Source organism: Lithobates pipiens, unplaced genomic scaffold (assembly GCF_037356315.1).
Source record: "Lithobates pipiens isolate NorthernLeopardFrog02 unplaced genomic scaffold, aLitPip1_a1.2 Scaffold_3, whole genome shotgun sequence".
Classification (NCBI taxonomy): domain Eukaryota; kingdom Metazoa; phylum Chordata; class Amphibia; order Anura; family Ranidae; genus Lithobates; species Lithobates pipiens.
This window is the reverse complement of record NW_027507790.1, coordinates 17,636,247-17,652,583: the sequence shown is the minus strand read 5'-3', so window position 1 is coordinate 17,652,583 and position 16,337 is coordinate 17,636,247. Positions and strand designations below refer to the sequence as shown.

General features: G+C 47.2%; 1 protein-coding gene across 2 annotated transcripts in view; it reads right to left on the bottom strand.

Moving 5' to 3' along the window:
• Nucleotides 1-16,337, bottom strand: part of TCHP (trichoplein keratin filament binding) — a 57,013-nt gene that overhangs the window by 10,534 nt on the left and 30,142 nt on the right. For both annotated transcript variants that reach the window (XM_077461332.1, XM_077461333.1), the window contains exon 10: nt 8,453-8,534. In XM_077461332.1, the coding sequence (XP_077317458.1) occupies nt 8,453-8,534 (82 nt within the window). The remainder of the gene's footprint in view (nt 1-8,452; nt 8,535-16,337) is intronic.

The following is a 16,337-nucleotide window of genomic DNA, read 5'->3' as shown; positions in this document are numbered from 1 at the left end:
CAGTGAGCGTAGACAAGAGGGGCTTGTAGTTGAGGGTAAAAACCTCATGTAAATTTGCAGGAATTTTTGTACCCAGGTATTTAATTGAGTGAGTAGCCCATTTGAATGGGAAAAAGGGGCGTAGATTGGAGATGGTAGAGTCTGCTATGGAAACATTCAGGGCTTCTGATTTTTGTAGATTAACTTTAAAATTAGAGAGGGTGCCGTAGCACCTTATCTCTTGTAACAGGGAGGGTAGGGAGGTAAGGGGCTCAGAAATGTAAAATAGAAGGTCATCTGCATATGCAGCTACTTTGTGTTGAGATTTCCCTGATTGAATACCTCTAATGGACTGATTGCTTCGGATATGGTGTAAAAAAGGTTCCAGGGAAAGGATGAATAGCATTGGGGACAGGGGGCAGCCCTGTCTGGTGCCATTCGAGATAGGAAAAGGGCCGGAATCATATCCATTTACTCTGACTGTCGCCGTAGGATTATCATAGATGGCCGATATCCATGACAAAATGGGATCTGGCATTCCTATGAATTTAAGTGTCTCCTGGAGAAAAGACCAGTCCACCCTGTCAAAGGCCTTCTCAGCGTCTGTGGATAGAAGCAGCAGGGGCACCTGGGATTGTTTTGCTTTTTCTATAATATTTAGTGTCCGAATGGTGTTATCTCTAGCCTCTCTAGTCTGGATAAAACCGACTTGGTCTGGTGCAATGAGGCGCGGTAATAAGGCATTCATCCTAGAGGCAAGGATTTTAGTGAATAGTTTCACATCACAGTTCAGAAGTGAAATAGGCCTATAGCTGGCGCATAGCAGTGGGTCCTTGTCTGGTTTAGGGATCACAGATATAGAGGCGCGTAGCATGTCCGTAGGGAGGCTGTGACCTTCGTTCACCGTATTAAAGGCCGCAAGAAAGAAAGGCGCCAGAGAGTCCTGGTACATTTTGTAGTAAGGAAGGGTGAATCCGTCAGGTCCGGGGGCCTTACCGGCCTGGGTGTCTGCTATGGCGGATGCGAACGCTTCCGTAGTGATGGGCTTAGACAGTTCTACTCGCTCCTCTATTGTCAATGTAGGGAGGTCAGTTTCTTGAAGGTAATTGCGGATATCTGAAGCGTTTTGGGGCCTCGGTCGGGAGGTGGACAGTGGGTCCAAATTATATAAATTGAAGTAAAAGGCGCGAAAAGTCTCCGCTAATTCTGGGGAAGAATGGATTTTGGAGCCCGACGACGAAAGAAGAGCGGGAACGTACGTCTGAGAGCGCTTGGCCCGTAAAGCATTGGCCAGAAGACGGCCACATTTGTCACCATATTCATAGAAAGAACGGCAGGCTTTCAATAGTACATGTTTCGCCTCGTACATGGAATGATCTCGAATAGCCTCCCGGAGCCGGGCCAGTTCCGCTTCCGTGGCATTATCTGGTTGAGTCTTGTGCTGACGTTCCAATGTGTGAAGTTGTGCCAGGAGGTCAGACAGGGTTTTAGCGCGGCGTTGTTTGGCCGCGTGACCGTGTTTGATTAGAATGCCTCTGATAACGCACTTGTGCGCTGACCACACTGAGGCTGGGTTAGTCACAGAGTCAACGTTGATAGCGAAGTAAGACTTAAGTTCTCTAAGGATGTCTGCGGCAATTTCAGGATCTTTCAAGAGCGCCTCATTAAGGCGCCACGTAGAGGTCCTGGAGGACGCTTGCGAAATAGCCAGTTCCAGCAAGATTGGGGCATGATCGGAGAGTGCAATGTGACCTATATCTGTCTTGCGGACCAGGGGAATTGCTGAGTGTTTGATGAGAAAAAGGTCAATTCTGGAGTAAGACCCATGGACGGGAGAGTAAAAGGTGTAGTCCCGTTCTTGTGGATGGACTATTCTCCAGATGTCGACTAGCTGATGTGAGTGTAGAAGATCTTTGAGGAGAAGTCGAGTTCCCCGTGGAAGGGAAGACAAGTTCGAGGAGGAGTCTTTGTGTGGGTCCAAAGTCAAGTTAAAGTCCCCTCCTAGGACAAGGGTTCCCTCAAGAAAGGAGTCGAGGGTGGACAAAAAAGCCTCAAGGGTGGGAAGTGGGTGAGAGTTCGGGAGGTATATGTTCGCAAGAGTGAAGGTCTGGGAATAAATTTTCCCCTTTAGCAGCAGGAATCTGCCCTCTTGGTCGCGGTACTCGTCAATATATTGCCAATGGAGGGACTTAGAAATAAGTATGCTCGTCCCTTTAGACTTAGAGGATGAGGATGGGCTATGATAAGCCGTCGGGAAGTGTTTGTTTGTTAGTTTGGGGATCTTATCTGCCCTAAAATGAGTCTCTTGGAGAAATGCAATGTGCACCCTCTGTCTCCATAGCTCGGCTAGACAACTGGTACGCTTCTCCGGGGAGTTCAATCCCTTAATGTTCCATGAGAGGAACTTGACAGTCATGTTGCCCCCCTTTATGTCTACTCGCCCTGACTCCCGGGGTGTAATAGAGAGAGGGGGAGAGAGGGAAAAGAAAAGAGAAGAAAAAAAAAAAAAAAAAAAGGGGGTGAAGAAGAGAAGTGAGGAAGAGTAAAGGTTAAAAGATAAGAAGAGATCTAGTCAGGAAGGTAGGCTCCGCAGAGAGAAACTACTGCCACCAGGGCAGAGCGCACCTAGTGTGGGGAGCGGTAAGGCACAGCTAAGTTCTGGGCCCCGGCCAACGGGTCCCCCGCAGCCATCATAACCGTACCTAGTAGGCACTAAAGTAACCCGGGAGGGGAAGAAAAAAAAACAAAAACACATATATAAAACAAAAAAGAAATAAAGGGGAAGAATAATATCGACAAGGTGAAAACAGATCTACTACAGAAGCCACCACCACACAGCAGTTGCATCAGCAGCAAACTGGGGATCCCCATGGGCATACCTGGGATTAGCACTGATCCAATGCACCCGTCCCGAGACGGCCCGGCACCACGACGCCCAAAATCAGGATGCCGCATGGCGCCGGGCCCCCCCCCGGGGCAGGACAATCCGGTTCCACCTGAAAAACCGAACACCCCAATGCCCCCTTCAGTTTCAACTTTAAGGTAAAACATTGGTTAAAAGATCATGTCCAGTTATACACAAATACCCACACATATATATTTGCTCCCAGACCTACCCACTCGTATGAACAGTACAAACATTATAACAAGAACTTTAAGTGAGTGTAGCCGATAGTATACTGGCAGGTCGTGGTTATAAGAGCAAGCTACCGCTATTCCCTCCTTGGTGAAATACTCCGAGCCTGGGGGGGGGGGGGGGGGGAGAACGTCAGCAAAATACCATGGATATGGGGGTATAAGGCATCTGAGCCCAACCCCAGAAAGGGCTACCGCCCTTAGGCATAGCCTGGTAGCCATAGCTCCAACAGGACGTTCGGAGTATACCAGTGTGAAGATGTCATACTGAAAATGAGGACGGTAGGCATAACACAGAGTCTGGAGGAGAACACAAACAAACAAAACAACAACAAAAAAAAATAAAAATAAAAAAAAACATTTAAAAAAAAGGGAAAAACACCAACACTCGTGCGGAACATTTGTAACATAAGGGAGGCCGTAGGACCTGGGTGAATAAATGTAAACCGGTAGCTAAGCCAGAGGTTCCTCAGATTTCAGGTCCTTCAAACGTTGTTCCTGGCATGTCATCTGTGGCTGACAATAAAGGCAATTTGACTCTACGTTCCATATAACAAAACAAGAAAATCGAAACGCTGGGCTGGGCATGTTAGCAAATTGTGCGTAAGGGATCAGCCAGCCCCCTCTTCATTCGGCGGTTGTTGACGAGGATTACCCGCCTGCCTCGCACGTGAGTAGCTCCCACGGCCACGGTTGCTATAACGGGCCCTTTGTGGTCTACCCGTGGGGACTTGGCGTTGCGGGTCCTTGGCGACAACTGTCGTCAACCAATTAGGTACCGAGATTGGATCCACGTCAGCAAAGGCGAACAGGTCTGGGAGCTCCGAAGGGTGACGCAAAGGGAAGGTATCCGGGCCCTTGCGGACAATGAGGTGGAAGGGGTGACCCCACTTGTACGTGAGGCCTTTCTCTCCAAGGTCATCTAGGAGAGGCTTGAGCGATCGTCGCATTAGGAGGGTCTTCCTGGAAACATCCGGTAGGAGGTGGACAGCCGCGCCGTCAAACTCCAAAACCCCCACCCGCCAAGCCCGCTGCAAAATATCCTCCTTGAGGGTGAATGAATGTAAACAGCAGAGGACATCTCTGGGTCTGTCAGATGGGTTTGATTGTGGGCCCAGGGTTCTGTGGACTCTGTCAATAACAATCTCAGTGTCCGGCGGGCGGTCAAGGTAGCGGTTAAAGATATTAACTACTGTTTGGCGTAATTCTGAGTGTGGGACAGTTTCAGGTACGCCCCTCAAGCGAATGTTCTGCCTGCGACTGCGATTCTCCAGGTCATCCTGAAGTAGGTGCAGCTGTAAAATTTGGTCAGTGAGCTCAGAGTGGGAAGTTTGCAGGGTTTGAACAGATTGGGATACTATGCCCTGTTCCTGCGCTATTGCAGTGACCTGGGAGTCCAGCACAGACACTTCCTGCCTGATAGTGAGTATCTCACTTGTCATAGCTGTTTCCATCCTCTGAACAAGGGACTCCATATCAGATCTTGTGGGTAGCTGCTGCAAAAAAGCCCAAAGCCTCTGTTCAGAGGAGGCACTGAGAGGGAGTCCCTGTGTGTGGTGTGGGTTACTGAGTGTACTCACTGCGGTCTGATGTGCAGGTGTCATCCTCTGCCCCTCCATGTCTGTCATGCTGAAACACAGAGCGCTGGATGGGATGGGAGCTGAGGGAGAGGCTGTGAGCACTGGGCTGAACAAAGCATCTTCTAGTTCTGGGGAGGCTGCCAGCGATCTGGGGAGGCAAGGAGAGAGGTCACTGGAGGGTGAGAAGGGCGGCATTGTGTGATCTTCCGTCGCCCGAGGAGGAAGGAGAGGCACGCTGGGGGCCTCCCCTGCGTCTGCATGTGGGGCCGGCGCCATCTTGGCGGCTGCTGGGGTAGAGATGGCCGGCTGAAGTGGCCGTAAATAGCGATCCATGCCGGTCTTGGAAGCAGGTGGAAGGCCGTCGGGTCCCCCTGGTGTCTCCGGAGGCCAGACGGTGCGGTGAGTGCTCGGTATTATGTCCCGTAGTTGCTGCGGGAGAGCCGCCGGCCGGGAGCCCTGCAAGAACGCGTCCTCACGCTGCCATGCCTAGGCCACGCCCCTGCTTGATGGTTTTAAGGAGTATTTTTCTAGGTTGAGAACCCAGCCTAGAGATTAGGTAGCTTACTGTTTTAACCAGACTGTGGTCTAGCCCTGAAACTGAATGATCCAGTAAAAGTAGATTGTCTAAGTAGGCTAGGACTGTTATGCCCCGAGCCCTTAATCTGGCTAAAGAAGGAGCCAGAATCTTTGAGAACACCCGTGGAGCTGTGGCTAGAAATGGCAGAGCCACAAACTGAAAATTATGATTTTCTACTTCGAAGCGCAGAAACTTCTGGTGAGCGGGAAATATTGGCACATGAAGATAGGCATTCTTGATATCGATTGAAGCCAACAATTCCCCTCCTTGGAGGATGGCTACAATCAACCAAATTGACTCCATGCGAAAGGATCGGATGTTCAAGTGCCGATTGAGATCTCTGAAACCGTTTGGTTTCAGAACCGTGAAGAGGTTTGAATAAAAACCTGTGCTCTGTTCCTCTAAGGGAACTTCTGATATGACTGCTTTGGATAGATGATCCAGTGCTAGGAGAGCCTGCTTTTTCTCTGGATCCTTGGGAATACTTGGTCTTAGAAACCAGGGAGCCGGAAAAACTCAGAACTCTAGTTTGTAACTTAGAGAAACAGCAGAAACCACCCATTTGTCTTGACATTGCTCCTGCCAGATCTTTGAAAATTGCAGAAGCCTTCCCCCCCACCCGAGTGAGCGGGGGCGCCCCTTCATAAGGAGGCTTTAGCACTCTGCTTTGTGGACTTCTTTCCCCAAGATCTCTTCTGACCTTGGTACTGCCCTTGGGGTTTTCCCCTTGAACCTGATGGCTGAGGCCATCGAGACTGCCTATAGGTTGATGTCCCTGGTACAGGAGAAGAGACCCGCTTAAATGAGAAATGTCTGAATTTCTTCTTTAATGGTAAAAGAGAGCTTTTGCCATTAGAAATCCTTTGTAGGTATTTATACAAATCTTCTCCAAATAGCTGTTCACCATGAAAAGGGAAACTGGCTAGGAGCTTCTTACACGGCGCTTCCGCTGACCAACTCTTCAGCCAAAGAATTCTGCGAGAATGCACTAGTCCAAGCATAAGGCATGAGATCTGAATGGACGCATCTCTCATATCGTCTACTGTGAAACACAGCGCGTCTGATAAATCAGCGCAATGTTGGGCATGTTCATCAGGCAGAAATATAAGCATCTCCTCAAACTGTTCCTTAATGGCCTGGGATACACCCATTGCGGCAAGAACCGGCTGCGCTGCTGAACCTGCTAAAGCCATCTGGTTTTTAGAAAGGTGCTCCAACCTTTTATCAGCTGGATCCTTTAACATGAACACATTACCAACCAGACATTTGAGGTTCTTATTCATCGAGGTAATCGCAGCATCAATCGCTGGAACCCCCCCATTTCTTATAGAAATCCTCTTCCATAGGCTACAGTTTGGAGAATCTCCTAGGCGGATAAAATTGTTTATCCGGATGTTCCCATTCCGCATACATAAGCTCTTAGCTCTGCATGAATAGGAAAGGCATCCCCAGACGGAGGAGGTTTTAATGATCCTAACTTAGAGATGTGATCATCAAGAGCCTGCGCTGCAGGTAGCAAAAAAGTTGAACGAACCAACTTAGTAAGGGCGTGCACAAGCAAGCTCTCTTGTGGTGATACTCCTTCCGTATTAGGATCCTCAGAAGAGGATAAACCAGTATCTTCCAAATCCTTAGGAAGATCTGCCTGATCCCCAGCGTCCTGAACCTTCAAAGGAGGATCTTGGCAACTCGATGGGGATCTGCTAGGTTTAACCCCGCTCTGGAGGGATAAAATAGCATCAAGTTTCTTTTCCAAACCAGCAATGGTAGAGGACAACACCTCTCATGTAACATACTCAAGGAATGAAGCGTCTTGTGTGACTGCAAGTACAGTTTCCCCTGACGGCTCAATCTGACAGGCCGCAACACTCTCAGAGGAGGATGACATTCTTTTAGAAGGGGTTTTTGTTTGTTGTGACCCATTAGGACCCTTAGAGGAGTTCCTGGTCCCTTTGCCACTCATAGCTTACAGCACAAAGCAGAGGCACTACCAGCAAAAGAACGTAAACTTGCTAGGCTATAGTACAGTACTATAACTGCTATTAATCCTAGCTTTTAAAGTACAATGTTGTGAAACGGAAATGCCTGTGTCACCAAACCTGACCAGCCAACCTCTCTGCTCTGTCCCTCCACAGCCAGGCAGCAGCTTCCTTCACAGTGCTTAAACACTTTCTGGACTTGTGGCTGGCGTCTGACTGTTAGCCATGCCCCCTTCCTTTTTCAAAAGGAGCTGATATTCCCGCACGAGCGGCGTCCTGCAGCATGGCGGGGGGTAAATCTTCCGCTCTTTTGCGTGGCCACGGTCTGCTCTCCAAAAACATTTTTTTTTCTTTCAGGAAAAGATCAGACCCCCCTCTTTCTCACCAGAGGGTCTGAGCCAGCTGGTGAGTGCTCAATACAGCCACCAGTGGTGACACATAAACATGACAACACAATACATAGAAGGAGAAATTCCTGAGAAAATCTCCCTTACCTTATCCTCGCAGCAGGTTTTATCAGAGATAAAAAACCCAATCTTCACCCTTCACGGTAGGCTCCGAGACCTTAAAGGAAACCTTCAGGAACAGGGGGAACTCTCAGGTTAACCCACAATCCTGGAACTGCGACAGGACCCTGGCAGTAAAACTTGATGACCTTACTACCAAAAAATACTGGATCCAAGGGCCCAGCTCTCAAAGGGAAGCATTTGCAAGAAAACCTAGTTTCTTTGGATTACGAGGCCCGGGTACCATTCATTTAGCCCATTATAAGACATCAGAATGGATCCGGTCAGCATGGCTGGCTCTCATCAAAGGATTACTGCCCATGGAGCTCAGCACAGCAGATTTACTTTACTCGTGGCCAACACCTAAGTAATGGGACGGATTATATGGGGGAAGTACACGCCTTAAGGGGCGTGCCAGTGTCCAGCACCTGTCAGTCCGAAATAACCCCATGTAGTAATTACTACGACTGTGTCCCCTGATGTAAGAAAAGAAAAAGGTTTTACTGTCCAAAGTTAAAACAACAAGGGCAGAAGATTTAGTAAATGGAAATAAATAAATGGAAAGTTGAAAAAATGACTGAAGTTCCAATTTAAACTCTCTAAAATGTCTGTAGAATAGCTCCTGTGGCAGAATTAGTGAAGTGTAGCTAGTAGTATACTATCCTTTTGCAAGCAACAGACTATGGCTTCAGCTACCTCTTTCATGAGTCGATTTCTTGCGTTCCGCTCCCTCTCCCATTCAGCCTCTCTTTTCTCCCACACTTGTCTGGCTTCTTCTCTGCAGAGTAATTGGAGCATTAGCAGGCACAGAAAACATACTTATTACAATTTCATTGGTTTCCAACAACAAAGCAGACAACATCAGGCCTTTAAAGCCCAACTTCAGCTAAAAACTCTTATTTTAGAGTGAATGGTAAAGAGTTAAAGCTACTGACAGCCCTTTTTTTTTGTTTTGTTTTTTTAGAGTCTCTGTCCAAGTTGGAGGGGTTTTCCATTCTGAAGTCAGCCCACCCTGAACTGATATTTCAGATCTGGTAGACCTGGGCAGTGACACCACCTAGCAGTTTCTAATATCATGTATGCATGCATTTCCACTAGTGAGGTCTTCAAGCTTGCATTTCTATGCACGCACACATGCCATTTTAGAGGTTTTCTCGGTTATGTACAGTATTTTTAATTTATTTTACATTATGGAGAACTCTAAGGACGACTGACAATTTATATTAGAAGCAGAGATTTCCTCATTTCTATTTATAGAAGCCAGGCCAGGCCATATCACCAATGCATTTCATTCACACTGAGGGTGTGGCTTGGCTGGAGCTCAGGCTGAGGCTTTTACACTTTCTTACCTGGGGTTTGCAAAGATGTGCAGTTCATATGAACATTTTCTGGACACAGAGATCATCTGTAGCCAGTTTGTGTGCGGCAATAACTCCAACCCTGGGCACAAACTGACACTGTCCAGGGGTAGTAACATAATTGCATGCAAACATAAGCAGCACCTTCAGAGTACAAATCTGTTAGCCACCACTGACAGCACCTGCTGGTTGCAAGTAGCATTTACAACCGTCTTCAAGAATTGGCTGCCCCTGGCTGACATATTGGTCATCTGAATGTAGCCTTCATGTTTCAAAGTACTGTGCCTCTGTCAAAGTCAGACAAGTAACACAGCAGAGCTCAGCATTCACTAAAGTTGCATGAGCACATGGAAATATCCCAAACCAAAATTGTAGATGCCACTCAGGCTATAGGAATCCTAATCAATAAAGCTGACCACCAGGAGTGCAAGCTAGGATGAAGCTCGTCCCAGCTTCAGTGAGCAATGTACACATGAGCCACACATCTCTGCAAACCCCAGGAAAGAAAGTGTAACAGCCTCAGCCAGGCCATATCCCCAATGCGTTTCATTCACACTGAGGGTGTGGCTTGGCTGGAGCCTAGGCTGAGGCTTTTACACTTTCTTACCTGGGGTTTGCAGAGATGTGCAGTTCATGTGAACATTTTATTACCTGTACACATGACAATATCTCTACACTTGTCTTCCTTGTGAAGATATCTGCTCCTCAGCTCTAGGTTAGAACCCACAGCATCCAATCAAATTGAAGCTTCTGTTCACTAAATGTAACCTTCTGGTGCAGATTTGAAATAGAAACTATTTTTTAAAGTATATTGCATGTTTCAATACTAACCTTTTTGTTAAATGTTATGGAATGAAGAATTCATATAATAAAAGGCTTAAGGTGTGTTACTACAGTAACCAAGACAGCCAACAGACATGAATCACTGATAAATATAGCTCTAATGACATTTAAGTATCAGTGAGTACAGAACAGACAACGTGAGAGGATTACTTTATAATTATGTTGCGCTGTCATCAGAGCTTTTACATGGATTGAGGAGGTCACAGCTGCTTGAGAATGCCTTGCACTGCATTAAGTGTTAGGGGATAGTTTTAATACTGTGATTGTTATACATGAAATAATGTATGCCGGAGGATCTGTCACTTAACTAGAGACTACAGTTGTAGACTCTAGCCATCTTTTGAATCAACTCCCCCAAAGTGGGAGAGTTTAAAGTTACTATATTTCCCGGGGGGGGGGGGGGGGGGTATAAATTCAGGACTCATTCACATAGCATTCATGCCCTGGAATGAAGTTTGAACTTGCTATGTGGTGAAATGCATTCTTTTTTTTTTTTTTTTTGTTTAATATGTGTTTATTGAATGGAAAGAAAAGACAGGTAGCACAGAAACAGTAACAGAAAACTTGGCACAATTATCATCAAGTGCAAAATAGAACAGGGATTGCAGAGTTTAAGTAACACGGTCAATGACATATAAGCTCTCCACAACTCACAAATAGAAAGAAAAAAAGAAATATTTTTAAGTAGATAAATAATAAACAAAATAACCGAGTATATTCTATGCCTACTAGCGTAACACAAGCAGACTCTACCTCCCCACGTGTGGGGTTGCGGCTGTTAGACTGCAAGGTCCCCAAATGCAACAGCCAGACGCTGCTGTACCAATTAACTGACAGGAAAGCGTGGGGAGAAAAAAGTGGAAAGCACAGCAGGAGAAGAAAGAGCAGAAACCAGAAAAAACAGAAAGAGGGGGAAAGAGAGGAGAAGGGAAGGGTCTACCTTGGTCCTGCATCCATCAGCAAAAAAGGTAACCTATGAAGGTACATTTACTTTATCCACCTGTGACACAATGTCCGCGTACTCCTTTGTACATTTGAAGGCTAACCAGCAGGACCAAATCCTTTTCCCCAAATCTGATTTATTTTGTAAAGAATAGGTGAGATCCTCTAAATAGTACACACGGTCCACCTCCATCAACCACTGTCGCAAAGAGGGAGCCGCAGCTTGCTTCCAATTACGGGGAATGAGAGCCTTTGCCGCATTGAGCAGATGCGGAGTCAAGGACTTCCTGTAAGGCCCTGCCGGAGAGCCTGCACCATGAAAGAGCACGACCCACGGGTCATTAGGTAACTCGTGTCCCAAAATAACCTTTATCCAATATAAAATAGTTAGCCAATATGGCCGTATGAGAGGACAGAACCACCATACATGAGCATGAGTGGCACGTTCCCCACAGCCTCTCCAACAAAGATCCGAGGCCTGCGGGAACAGCCTATGTAGAACGGCTGGGGTGTAGTGCCAACGTGTAAGTAATTTATAGTTCACTTCAGCCGCTTGGGATGCTGTGGATGATAGATGAGCCATCGACAGGACAGTTAACTTCTGTGCCTCTGAGATCTTGCTGCGTAAGTCTATCTCCCAGTTGGACAAGAAAGAGGGGAAGTTCTTAATCAGCATAAGTTGTAGGGCATGGTAAAAAAAAGGATAATGGTCTTTCAACTGGCTGATCCTCAACAAAAGCCGATTCAACCAGCGTCAACTCAGCCATTGAGCGCAAGGGCTTCTGCAAAGAGCTAACAAATGCAGACAATTGGCGATAAGTCCAGTGGTCCATAGGTGTTGTCTGAGCGGGAGGAATCAGTTGGGGTAACGGCACAATGCCATCCTGGTTAGTAACGTGGTGCAGCAAAGGAGTTACACCTAAATTCCATGAGTAAATCCTGGGGTCCATATTGCCTGGCAGAAAGTAATTGTGTCCCGTTAGGGGCATAATGGGCGAGAGAGACAACTCTCTATATTGTTTGCAGATCGAGTCCCATATCCGCAAAGTAGAGTAGGTAAGTTGCGAGGAACTGGGAGCCAGTGGCCTAAATTTTCTGGGGACCCATACCTGGGTGTAAAGGTCCGTGCCACTGAGAGCCAGTTCAAGCGCAACCCATAATTTAGAGTGTCTATGATATTTCCAGTCTGATATCCTGTTTAACACAACAGCTAAAAAATACAATTTCTGCAACATAACTACCCAGGTCACTACATACAACATTGAACCTTCCCCAGCTCAGTGTTTACTGCATATCTTTCCCGAATCTCACAACACTTACCATAAATCACTAGCTATGTTCATGATAAACGCAGCAAAACAATGTATTCCGACCAAATGGAAATCCACCCAGGTACCCACCATTAAAGAATGGTTTTGCAGAATCAATCACTCGGCAACGATGGAAGAGCTGATCCACATTGCTCGTGATACTCCTTCAAAATTTAGTTCGAAATGGGCCTGCTGGACCCACTTCAAAACCACTCCATCCTACACTAATCTCATGAATAGTCGTTCCTGAACACTGCAAATGCAATAGACACAAAGATCGTTCTACCTTCTCCTGTAACAGTTAAAAACACAACTCCCCTCTTAGGAACAATTGACTACTCGAAACAATCCCGGGAGGCAAACTCACTTACCTTGCCTTTCTTTCTTCTATATATGCTTTTTCTCTCTCATTATCTCTATATCCTCTGACTACCCTTTCCCTTCTTCCCCACTCCCCCCCTACTGATCCCTCTCTTCTGAACTTATGATCCCCCTTTTTATACACGTTCATGCTCTTCACCAGCCATCATCCTTTGTAAGACCCCACACTCCTGGATGGTTTCCATTGCAGTGTAAGACCCGGCTCACCCCAAATCGGGCGACTTTAATCTATTATCTCTACGTAAGATACAGATAACGCTTTTCCCATAATCTATTAGACACATGATTCAAGGGTTTTTCTATTGGTCTCTGAGATTATGTATGGATATATACCCCTTGAATCCACATTATATATATGTTGATATGTACACAAAGTTTATTATTCCTAGGGGACATAGCCTTTGGATCAGAGCTCGATTCCCCAGTCAACCTACTTACATCGGGTCCGCTAGGTACAATCCACACTTGCTTAGGCCAATTGGGATAAAATCATCTACATGTATGAGGTCTCTATATTTTCTTTTAGTCTCCTTACTGGAATTTTTGGCTTCGCTGTATTAATAATGCTTGATATTTGGATTAACGCAGAAGAGATCTGTTTGTACTTATCATTTTTCACATGTATTGAAATAAACTTTAATAAAATTTCCTTTAAAAAAAAAAAAAAATACAATTTCACATTAGGTAAAGCCAAGCCACCCATCCGCTTAGGTCTGGACAGGAGTGCTCGGGACAATCTCGGGCGCCTTCTGTTCCATACGTATTTGCAGATCATTGAATCTATGAGCCTAAAAAAACTAGCTGGGATACCCACAGGGATAATCTGGAATAGAAACAAGATGCGCGGTAAAATATTCATTTTGATCACGCTGATTTTCCCTAGCCAGGAATGCGCAGCTTGGGACCATTTCTGTAAATCGGCTCGAATAGTGTTAAGGAGGGGCATATAATTAGCCCGAAATAACTTCAGTGGGTTTGATGTGAGAAATATGCCTAAATATTTCATCTTGTGCGGTTGCCAACTGAAAGGGAAGGATTCTTTAAGATGAGCTACGGTTGCCCGGGGGATCGAAACATTAAGGATCTCCGATTTAGACATGTTAATTTTAAAATTCGAAATACGACCAAATTGCGAGAAGGCAGACATCAAGTTGGGGAGTGTGATCCGGGGCTGCTGTACATAGAACAGAATATCATCTGCGTAGGCAGCGTATTTATGTTCTCGAGTGCCAACTGTGATCCCATGAATGTTTGGATTGTGTCTAATTGTAGAAAGGAAGGGTTCTAGAGAGAGGGCAAATAAAATAGGTGAAAGGGGGCAAATAAAATAGGTGAAAGGGGGCAACCCTGGCGAGTACCATTATAGAGTGTGAAGGAGTCACTTAGAGTGCCGTTCACACGGATCTGAGCTGTCGGGGAATGGTATAGCGCTGAGATGCGGGACAGAAAGGTCCTACTGATGCCCAAATGTGCCAGGGTCGCCATAAGATATTCCCAACCCACCCTGTCAAACGCTTTTTCTGCATCCGTAGAGAGTAACAGGGTGGGTTGGGCAGTCCCCCTAGCGCAAGCCATCAAGGACAGAGTTCTGAGAGCATTGTCGCGCGCCTCCCGACCCGGGATAAACCCTGTCTGGTCGCTAGAAACCCATTGGGGGAGTAGGGGAAGTAGCCTATTCGCTAAAACCTTGGCGTATAATTTGGCGTCTAAATTCAGGAGGGATATAGGTCAGTAACTCCCGCAAAGACTGGGGTCCTTCCCCGGCTTGGGCAGCACCGAAATGTGAGCATGCAACGTCTCCGGGCGAAATGTTCCCCCCCGAGAGATCGCATTGGCATAAGCAGCGAGGCGCGGAAGCAAGGTCTCCGCGAAGGACTTATAATAAAGTGCCGTCAGGCCATCCGGTCCCGGAGCCTTGCCACCAGCCATAGCCTTCAATGCTACCTTGAACTCCTGGACCGAGAACTCCCCGTCCAGTGAGGCAAGGATCTCCGAGTCCAGCGCGGGCAGATTTGCCTGCGTCAGGTACTCCTGAATCAGTGCACGTCTAGCCCCGGGGTCAGGGACCGCAGGGGTAACATGGTACAAGCGTTGGTAAAAGGCGTGAAATTCCCTGGCAATAGACGAGGTTTCATGCGTAAGTGTGTCCAAATTTGTCTTAATTTTCTCAATGAAAGCCCTGGTCTTTGCCTGCTGCAAGGAACGAGCTAGAAGCTTACCCGGCTTATTACCCCATTCGTGGTACTTTTGTGACACCCTACGAGCCTCCCGTTTCCATTGTGTATGGTACATAGCTTTCAACTCCTCCCTCTTAAGTGTCAGAGTATGGAATGTTGTGTGGGCGAGGCTGGCCTTGTGTTGCGATTCAAGGGAACTAATTTCTGCCAATAAGTTAGAATGTTGGTGCGCCAATTCCTTTTTCCTTCTGGACCCCAATTCTATAAATTTACCTCTCATGTGGGCTTTATGGGCCTCCCATAGCACTCCCGGGGAGATATCCGGGTGGGCGTTATCCAAAAAATATTGATTTAGTTCCCCTTGCAGGTAAGTTTTGTCTGCCTCCTCGCATATCAGGTTCTCATTTAACTTCCAGGAGGCTGATTTACGGGGCAACAAAGAGATATTAATGGTGAGCAATATAGGGGCATGGTCCGAGATAGGAGATGAAGCAATTTCGGAGCGTGATACTAGGGAGAGGTGATGGTGGTCTAGAAAAAAAAAATCAATCCTGGAGTAGGAGTGGTGAACGCTTGAATAGTGCGTAAAGTCCCTCGCTCTCGGATGCATTATCCTCCATACGTCCATCAATTGGGCATCGTGCAGGCGCTTGCGAATGTAAGCAAGACGCCTGCAGGAGACCGAAGACCGGCCCAGAGAGGTATCCAGCGCCGGTTCCAAAGGGACATTAAAGTCTCCCGCCAGGACAACACATCCGGTAGCAAAGTCACGCAACCTCTCAAGCGTGGCAGCAATAAAAGAGGCCTGATCTCTATTAGGAGCATAAAGGGTCGCCAACGTGCATTGCATTCCACCCAGGCTGCCCTTGAGAAACAGAAAGCGCCCGAGAGGGTCACACAACATCTCAACCATATTAAACGGAGTACCTCTTCGGAAACCAATGGCCACGCCCTTAGCCTTGTGCACATCAGAGAGACTATAGTACCAGGTTGGGTAATGGGGGGAGTATAACTTCACCGAAGTGGTGTGGGTAAGGTGGGTCTCCTGCAGGAAGACAACATCCCCCCGCAAGCGACCCAGCTCTCTATAAAGGTTATGTCGTTTGCCCGGGGCATGTAGGCCCCGCACATTCAATGATAACAATTCCAACGCAGCCATTGGGGTCCGGCAGAAAACTCAAAATACAACACACTATTGTGGAACAGGACCTGAGGTAGAGGAGATAGAGGGCAGAAGGGAGGCAGAGAGAGTGGGAAAAGAGAAGGAAATAAGAGGAAAGCAGAGAGAAGATAGTATGTACCAATCATGGCCCGCAAACCCTGCAACACACGCGCCCCAGGCCCCATGGGGCCTAATGGAGCACACGCAAACAACAGGGTGGGCGGTGACAAGGAGGCAATCGACCAGGCCCCCACCCCCGCACCCCCAGCCATCAAAACAGCCGGGGCCCGAGGGCCAGGACCCAACCGACGCCCCCCAGGGGAAAAACACATGTGGCCAGGCAGCAGCGACCCGCGACCGTTCAGAACAGAAGTCACAGGTCGCAGCTCCGGCTCCAACCCCAAATTA